The following is an 8,867-nucleotide window of genomic DNA, read 5'->3' as shown; positions in this document are numbered from 1 at the left end:
TCATTTAGCCTCCCAGTCCCTCGCTGCCCTCCCCTCTCCCGGGGACAGTGAGAAGGAATTGGAGACCTAGCTCCGCCCTAGTAACTCGGGCGACCTGAGCTGGGCCAGGCCAAGTGGGGCTCAGGACTGCGATTTGCAGAACGAGGAAGCAGTGCCGGCTCGGGGCCAGGCTGCTCTGCTTTCTTAAGGGTAACCAGTGGCTCAGTGGGGTTTGAAGCTGGGGAGGGCTGGTGGGTTGTCACCAGGAAGGTGTAGGGACACGGGCCTGAGCCACGGAGGGAGGGCCTGGAGGTGCCCTGGCTGGGACTGGGCTCCTGAGTGCCGCAGCCATCAAGCCGCCTGCTCCACAACAGGAGAGATGGTGGGAGAAAACAGCTCGTTCTGGTGTGCAAACAGGCAAAGCAATCGCTGTTCTCAAACCCTGCTCAGACCGCTCGCTCCTGGAACGCTAACGTGGGTGGGCAGAGGCGGGCCCAACTGCGGTGCCAGTGACGCCGTCCTTACCGCTCTGGGCGGGCAGCAGCCCTTCCACTGTGGGTACTCTCCCAGCTGCCTGGAGTTCATCCTCATTCCAATTTCCACGGGAGCAGTGAGCTGTGAAATAGGCAGAGTTAACGGAGGGAGAGGCGGAGAGGGAGAGGGGGAGTGCTGAGGACCCCTGGTGCCCTGCGGGAGCCCCGCCACTCGGCCCCACCCTGCCCATCCTCTGGGGTCCCCTGGGCTTCTGAGCCTGCTGGGAACTCTGCCCCCCCAAACCTCCCCACCCGAGGTCTAACCTGGGGGCTGGATCCCGGAAGTCCCTCTGACCTTCTGGGAGGAGGATCACCCTCCTCCTGAGAAGCTGGCACAGGAGGGGGGGCTGGCAGGACCCCCCTGGCTTTCCATGGGGGGGACACTCTTCTCCCCCCTCTCCTGAGGATATGCCACCCTAAGTCCTCCAGAATATTATTACTAAGCCTCTCAGTGACACTATGATGAAGAGACTATTAGTGCCCCCATTGTGCAGATGAGGAAACTGAGGACAAAGAGGTTGAATAACTTGCTTGAGGACACACAGGTACGAAGTGTCGAGGAATAAAATGGTGACCCCGCGGGCCTGTCTCCAGGGTCAGCGTCAGTGCCCTCCAGGCGCTGCTGCCTGGTGCTGTGGGGACATGGCGAGCCCCTAAGGGCCCGTCTGGAGGTGGTTGTGGCAGACTCATCTCGCTGCCACCCCCAGAGCTTCCTGGTCCAGTGGTCTTGCTGCCAAACCAGCTCCGCACCTCCCACCGGCTCCCTCGGGCTGGGAATGGGCTCCGATGCTGAAGGGCCCCCTTGGGCGGCCTGTGTGGGGCTCAGGGTCCAGCCCGGCCTATGCCGCCCCCTAGCTCAGTTTCCTCCTGTGACGTGGGGAGGCTGGGCCGGACGATGCATAGGTCCCTGGCCAGCCTATCAGGGTTCCAGGGAGATGGACAGGGACGGGAGGTGTCCCGCCCACCCAGAGCCGTCCGGATGTTCCATCGGATGTAGCACGTGCTGTGGAAACCTCAGTGGGCGCCCTGATCTGCCCCCGGTGCTCCGAAGAGGGCAGCTCCGAGCCAGCCCCCTTCGCCAACGGAAGGACTCGCTCCCGTTCCCTCCTCAGAGCCCAGGAGCCCCATATGGGGGCCACAGCCTCTGGACCTCACTGTTTGGGGCAGCATTCTGTGGCGACCCAACGGGGCGGAAAGGTCACGGCCAGTGTCCAGGGGGAGGCGGGAGGCATGGAGTCCAGCTTGTTCTACCCTGACCCTGGGTGACCTTGGCAAGGCCCTCATTTGTCTCCACCCTCCCAGGCGCCTCCCAGGGAAGTGCCTCCCGCTCAGTCCTGGGGCCTCTCCTGCAGCTGCCCGCGCCTGGTCAAGCCTCGCCCTGTCCTGGCCTGAATTCCATCTCATCGCTGGGTCCTCCCACGTGGGGTCTGCAGCCCGGCCACTCCTGAGGGGCGGCTTACTTACCCACCTGCCTGCATGTCCCCACCCGGATGCCCGCAGCGTCTCACAGTTTACAGTCCCTCTGACCCGGCTTCCTCTTGTCCCCCTGCAGCCAACCACAGGCTTCACGTCTCAGGGTGGCAACTCCATCCTTCGGGTATCCCAGCCAAAGAGCGTTTTATCTTTTCCCCTTTCCGCATCCCATATCCGTTCTTTCAGCAAGTCCCACGGGCTTCTACCTCCCAAATATTTCCAGAGTCTGACCCTTTGCTCTGCCTCCACCACCACCACCCGGGCTGAGCCTCTCTCTCGGGTTCTGCGGCCTCCTCAGTGGTCTCCCTCGTTCCGCCTTTGCCCCGTTAGCCCGCTCTCAGCGTACATCACATCCCTCCTCTGCTCAAAGGCCCCAGGGCTCCCAGTCTGCAGGGTGAAGGCCAAGTCCAAACAATGGCCCATGACGTCCACTTCCGCCTCATCTCCCACTGCCTCCTCTGCCCCCGCTGCAGCAGCCACGCCGGCCTCCTCGCTGTTCCCCGATGCACCACTGCTGCCCCAGGGCCTTTGCATGGCTCTTCCTTCTTCCTGGAATCTCTTCCCCCAAACAATACTTTGGTTCGCTCCCTCATTCTCTTCAAGTCTGTGCACTAATACCACCCAATCATGAAGCCTGCTCTGATCGCCCCATTGAAAATGGCAGCCAGCCCCTCTGCTTTGTTTCTCTGTAGCACTTGTCGCTCCCTGCCATGCTGCACAGGCTTCTTATCCTCCTCGAGGAATGTTGCCCGTCCTGGCATCTGTTTCTGGCCCCTCATTGGAGTGAGGGCACCAGGAGGGCAGCCGACGTGTCCCTTTTGCTTACCTCTCTATCTCTAGGGCCCAGAACAGCTCACGCACACAGAGGGCTCGGCAGTTTCATGGCCGGAATACATGAGCGTGAAACCACAGTTGTGCTGGACACAGTCCAGGCTCACTGGCGGGACGGTCTGGGCATCCTAACTTAGTGCTGAAGGTCCTGGGCCAGATCTTCACAGGAGCCATCTACGGATCATCTCTCTCCTGCCTGAGGCTGCAGCTCCCCCTGGCAGTCTCCTGCCTTCCTTTGTGCTGCCCAGAGTCAGGTCCGGCCAAGTCCCGGCTTGGGATACCAGTGGCCTGGCCCAGCAGGCTCTGCGGCCCTGACGCCTCTCGGGGCACCTGCTCCAGGACTCACACCCGCCAGGTGTGCATGGCCGCCCCCTCCCTGTTCCTTCGGCTGGGAAGCCCTTGCTCTAGCTCTTACGGAGGCTCCTCACCATCCAGGCTGCAAAGGGAATGCCACCCCCTCTGAGAGGCCTCCCCTGACTGCCGGTCCAAACTCCGCTCCCACTCTCTGCCACTCTACTCGGTGCCTGAAATGGGGCACTGCCCCATGTTGGCCCGCGCCTGCCTGCCCCCAGGATGGGGCTCATGCTGAGCCCGGCGCCTTCAGTGGCTGGCCAGGGGAACCCCGCCAGGTGTCTCTGCACTGCCCGGCCGCCGATCCGCTCACCTTGATAACTTGGCTGTCTTCCTCCTCCGTGAGCTCCGCGGGGTCCAGAGGACCCACCTCTTCAGGCCTCTGCTGTTCGCCCAGTGATTTCTTTTGCTCCCTGTTCCGCTCCTTTTCCTAGGGACAGAGCACAGCATGGCACAAAGCCCGCCCTCCCTCTCCTTGCCCAGATGGCCCTCGCCTGCTTCCGCCCAGGGTGCCAAATGGCCCCAGCTCCCCTCAGGCCACAAGCCCCCTTCTCCGTGCCTCCTGCACGAGTCGCAGACACCAGGGGCCCAAGACTGGCCCTCGAGTTGCCCACCAACAAGTCAACTTGCAGAGGAATCTGGTCCTTTGAAGTTCAAACATTGCACCCAGATTGTTACTGTTAATTAAGTTAAAAAGCTGAAAATAATGGCTGTCCTTCATGCATATTAAGTGTGAAAATGTGTTTTTCTTAGCAGAGAACCTATAAAAGAGATGGCAAGACAGCCTCGCCTGTAGGGCGCCAGAGGGCTGGGAGCTGGAGTCCGGGGAGGGGATTTATAAGAGGCGAGACAGGGAGATGAATTATGGAGAAGGGAGCTGCAGCTTCTCCATACACACCTCAAAGCTGGGCAACTGCAGGGAGAAAGACCGCAGCCCAGGCTCATGCAGTGTCCTGTGGTTGCCGTTTTGCTAGTTTATGTTCTACTGAGCTTGACCCTTTCTGCCCAGCCACCACCTCACCTGGCACCCTGCTGGCCAGGCCCGAGCACTTACCCTGAGTGGCCAGATGATGATGATGATCTCTGGACCCATAATAATCTGGCCACTCAGTGAATATCCTATATAATAAGAGGCTAATATGTAAATTGTCCCGTCCACCAGGAGTTCGATCAGCAAGCATTTCAGCCAACTGCCCACATCCCCTCCCCCTGGCCAGGCTGGTCGGATCCCACCCATGCACAAATTCATGCACCGGGCCTCTAAAATATATATATTTACATACACACACTGAGTGGCCAGATTTTTCTGCATTCAGAGATCATAATAATCTGGTCACTCAGTGCAGACCAGACCCCACTCTGGCTTCTTAACGGCACTCCTGGGGTTCAGCTCGGGCTTGCCCTCTCCAGCAGTTCTGGAACCGCGGTGGTCTTTTCTGGAGAGGGAACGGGGATGAGGGAGGTGTGTCCCGGGAGGAGGGGTCTGGGTCCAGCCGTGGCTCTGAAGGGCCGCTGCTCAGGGGATGTGGATGCCTGCTCGGGACGAGGGTGCAGATACAGAAGCTGACCTCCGAGGGAACAGAGAACTGACTGGGGTGTTTGTCCCTCGCGGAGCCTGGCCTCAGATGGGTGGGACGTGCCAGTTTCATTTCTTCATCTCCTCGGGTGGAGAGAAATTAGTGTTGCACGGCATTCAGAACCCCTGTGTCTAAAGTAAGTCACCAGGCCCTGCCGGCTTGGCTCTGGTTGAGCGTCGACCTATGACCCAGGAGGTCAGGGCACATGCCCAGCTTGCAGTGTGGGGCGTGCACGAGGCAGCCGATCAATGATTCTCTCTCATCATTGGTGCTTCTCACTCTCCCTCTTCCTTCCTCTCTGAAATTAATTAAAATATATCTAAAAATAAATAAAGTCCCTGTGAGGCAGTCCTGCGGCCCAGCTGTCCTGCGGCTGGTGTCCGCCTGGGCTCTGCAGAGAAGGAGGCTGGGCCGCTGCCGGACGTTTGCCCCCCGGGCTTCCTTCCTGCTCTCCCAGCTCAGTCTCACCTCCCCAGGGCTTCCCAGGTGCCAGCGCAGTGCCTCCCCTCCCAGTCAGCACTTAGGACGGGCAGCGACCGGGCAGTTAGCAGGCGAGTGAGTCCCCACGGGTGTGTCTGGGCTCCCAGGCCGGCTCTTGAAGGCGGAGTCTTGGACTTCCCTGTATGCCCCTGTGCGTGGGCCTCTCGCCCACATGCTCAGCGATGTGCCCTGACGTGGCAACTGGAGGTTCCTCGGAAGGGTGGGTGGCCGGGTGGGGAGAGTCCCCCGCACCGAGTGGCCTAGAGGAGTGAGGCCAGGGCGGCGCTGGAGCCTGGCCCACCCCCATGCCGTCCAGTGTCCCTGGCAGAGCTGGTCAAATGCAGGTTGACTCTAGACCTAACACCTCTTCAGTGCGAGCAGGGCTGTGTCACCGGGGCCACAGGCAGTGGGCACTGGACAGTGGGCACTGGCGGTGGGCAGTGGGCAGTGGGCACTGGCTGTGGGCAGTGGGCGGTGGGCACTGGTGGTGGGCACTGGCAGTGGGCCGCGGGCCCTTACCTGCATCTTCTGGAACTCGCTGTAGGTGAAGATGGGAACGAAAGCTTCCGTCTGGGAGGCCAGCAGAGCGGCAACGTGAACCAGCAGCAGGGCCGCCAGGGCCTTGTGGGACACCATCCTGGAGCTGCTGCCGCTGCTGAGACAGAGATGGGGGCTGCATTGGCCCTGGAGCCCTGGTCTGGGCCCTGCCTGGGCTGTGTGACCCTGAGCCCCTGCCCAGCATCTGTGGCGTGGCCTGGCGTGGGGCTTGGCCAGGTGAGCTCAGGCCCTCTCTGCCCCAGAGCCCCGAGAGCTGACCACACACCGGGAGGCCTCCTGGCCCCCACCATGCACCAGGGCAGAATCACCCCCTGGGCCCTTCTCCTTGTTACAGGTGAGCCTGCTGGGGTCCCAGAGGCTCCCGGTGGGAGGGACCCCGTGTCTCAGAGAAAACCCCCTGGATACCAGCAGAGCCATGCCCCAGACCTGGGGAGCCCGTCCTGTCCCTGAGCCGATGGGGATGTTGGCAGGATGGGCCCAGGCCCAGATGCCCAGCTCTGCTCCGGGGCTAGAGGGAAAAGCACTGAGCTCTCTGCCCAGTGGAGGCAGCGCCAGGAGCTGGGGTGGAACCAGCCCCGCGGCTCCGAGGACCAGCTGCCTGTTAAACAATAGGGGCACCCCCCCTGCAAGCGGCCACCCCACACTTTGGCGTCCATGTGTGCAGGGGAGGCCTGGGTCCCCTCTCATGTCTCAGGAAGTGGCTTTGTCTGGGGTGCGGGCAGGAGGGTGGGCTGCAGAGACCTGGCAGGGAGCAGTGGGCGTGGTGACCAGGAGCACAGAGTCTGAGACAGGGTTCAGCCGCTGGGTGGGGGCAGGGCCGGGAGGGAGGGCCCCGGGGAGGAGGGTGTGGTCTGCTGGGTGCCAGCCTGGGTGATTCCTTCCTAGCCCCTGCCACGTGATCCTCACGCCCACTGGGAGCAGGTGTGTTCTGAGGAGGGAGGGGACGCGGGGGGGGGAAGGGGGTGGAAGAACTATTCAGGGGCAGTGGGGCTGGAGCCTGGCCTTCTGAGGCGGGTGTGTTCCCCAGTTACACACACACACACACACACACACACACACACACACACCCCGCATGTTGCCTCTGCCACAGAAGGCAGGGAGGGGCCTCAAGGGGCCTGCTGCCTACTGGACTGCTGGCACCAGCCTTCCTACGCTGGGTGGGCTGCCGGCTCCCAGGCAGGAAGGGGTTTCAGCTAATAAGCAGGGGGTGGGGTGGGGGAGGGTGGTCTGCTGTACAGGAGAGCCCTGCCTGAGCCGCCTCTCACTCCTCCCGGGTCCCGCCCTGTCTCTTTCCTGGAGAGAACCTGCCCAGGCTGTGTCCGGCCCCTCTGCCAGGACCTCTCTCTCCATCCTGAGGCCCCTGTGGCCCGCGGACACTCCCTCCGCTTCTTGCTACCCTGGTGCCCCTCCTACTCTCTCTCCTCGTCCTGTTAAAACTCCACGATCAAGAACACCCCGGCACCCAGACACCGAAGCCTCCAGGCCAGGTGCCGACAGGTTCCTGAGGGCGAGGGCGCGGAGGCCCAGCCTCTGAAGACCCCCCTCTTGCAGGACCTGCGGGGACAGAGGCCGGTGGGGGTGGGAGCCCTGAATCTCGGCTCCTCCCTCGCTCCTATCCTTCCCGGCCCCTCCCAGAGGAGACGCCTGTGCCATGTGATGCCCGTCCATTTCCTCCTGGGAGACGCTCCAAACCCCCCCCCCCCGCCCCCCCTTTCTGTGTTGGCATTAATCCATGAAAACTTGAAATAAAAAGACAGAATCCAATCGCTGCTCATTTTCTTGATCCAGCGGGCAGCGGACATGGGCATGCCCCCTACACTCTCCGCAGGGAGCGAGCTCTGAGCTCTCCGCTGCCCGAGGGCTGACTTCCCATCCCAGCACCGGAGGGGCGGGTGCACCGCCTCCCGCCCTCCCCTCCCGCCCTCCGGACCTCCAGAGGAGGCCAGGCTGGGAGCCCTGGGGACCCACCTTTCCCCTGAACGTCCCGGGCAACGCTGCTTCCATGCCACGTGGGCCCTGGGCCCTGCTGAGCTCTGGCTGGCTTTCTGGCTGCAGTCGATGGCACCACTGACCCCAAACAGCCTCTGCTGCCAGGAATTGCACCCACCTGCCCCCTCCGGCCCCCATGCTCAGGGCAGCTCTGCTTCTCCTTACCTGCGCGCCTTTAACCTGCCCCCCCGAGAGCACTCGGGGCGCTCAGTGGGACCCAGCTAAGTAGGGAAGGTGGAGAGGGACACAGGAGCTGTCGGGGCTCCCCTGGGCTCCCCCCACCCCCTTCCATGGCTACTCACGGCCTGAGCGTGGTCAGCGTGGGCCTGGCGGAGTGACTGCTTGTCCTCTGTGTCCGTCTGGCCTGACCGGCCTTTATATACCCCCAGCCTCCCCTTGGAGAGCACGGACCTTTGGCCACACCTTTGGGGTGCTGGGTGGGGAGCCTGGATTCTCGGAGCTCGTGGAAACAGCGGCGGCCGCCACTCCTGGCTGGGGCTGGGGCTTTCCCGGAGGCCTCCTCCGCGGGCCGCGGCCAAGGTCTGGGGAGGGCAGCCCCGCCAGACGGCACTGTCCTGCGCCCGCGGGCCTCTGCGCCCGCTGAGGGTCGTTCTACGGAAGCCTTTCTCTGCGGTCCCTCCCAGCGAGGCCACCAGGCCAGCCCTGCTGACCAACCCTCTGTGGAGCCTTCCCTGAAGCCCCGCTCGGAGAAAGGGCTAGTGTGGGCGGCGGCGTTTCAGTCCTCGAATGGAAGGAAAAGGACAGTCCAGACCAGCCCGAGCGCCAGAGGCTCGGGAGCCGGTCACCACGGCGTCGGGCAGGAGGGTTACCGTCTAGCTGGATGGGAGTCACCCCCAGGACATGTGTGGTCAGTGTGATTCCAACGGGAACTCACAGGCCGAGGAGGAGAGGCGAGGGCACTCTGCAGTGGGACAGGCTGCTGCTCGGGGAGTGCGGCCGTGTGAGAGCTCATTAAACTCAGAGCCCAGTGTACAGATAAGGACACCGAGGCACAATTGATTCGCTCCTCTATGACTGCACCACGGGTCTCTTTGTACAAGGGTCGGGGCTGGACGTGGCCAGGTGGGCAGAGGGA

The 8,867-nt window shown here is 62.7% G+C and overlaps 1 protein-coding gene across 1 annotated transcript; it reads right to left on the bottom strand.

The window, feature by feature from the left end:
- Positions 1–330: 330 nt before the first annotated feature.
- Positions 331–8,123, bottom strand: MLN (motilin). The gene is made up of 5 exons (XM_036415157.2): positions 8,074–8,123; positions 5,744–5,867; positions 3,481–3,597; positions 505–594; positions 331–381 (listed from the first exon to the last, which is right to left on the bottom strand). Exons 2-5 carry the CDS (start codon positions 5,858–5,860, stop codon positions 331–333), a joined length of 375 nt encoding a protein of 124 aa, XP_036271050.1. The 5' UTR covers positions 5,861–5,867; positions 8,074–8,123.
- Positions 8,124–8,867: the final 744 nt, after the last annotated feature.

This window comes from Pipistrellus kuhlii, unplaced genomic scaffold (assembly GCF_014108245.1).
Source record: "Pipistrellus kuhlii isolate mPipKuh1 unplaced genomic scaffold, mPipKuh1.p scaffold_m20_p_5, whole genome shotgun sequence".
In the NCBI taxonomy this organism is placed as follows: Eukaryota; Metazoa; Chordata; class Mammalia; order Chiroptera; family Vespertilionidae; genus Pipistrellus; species Pipistrellus kuhlii.
This window is presented reverse-complemented; position numbering and strand designations above follow the sequence as displayed.

What these genes read in the sequence shown, in the direction of transcription:
- MLN (XM_036415157.2), bottom strand. Translation starts at nt 5,860, where the DNA reads ATGGTGTCCCACAAGGCCCTGGCGGCCCTGCTGCTGGTTCACGTTGCC. An exon ending in GCGAGTTCCAGAAGATGCAG is followed by an intron (nt 3,598 to 5,743) that starts GTAAGGGCCCGC and finishes CTCTGTCCCTAG; the next exon opens with GAAAAGGAGCGGAACAGGGA. An exon ending in AAGACAGCCAAGTTATCAAG is followed by an intron (nt 595 to 3,480) that starts GTGAGCGGATCG and finishes CCTATTTCACAG; the next exon opens with CTCACTGCTCCCGTGGAAAT.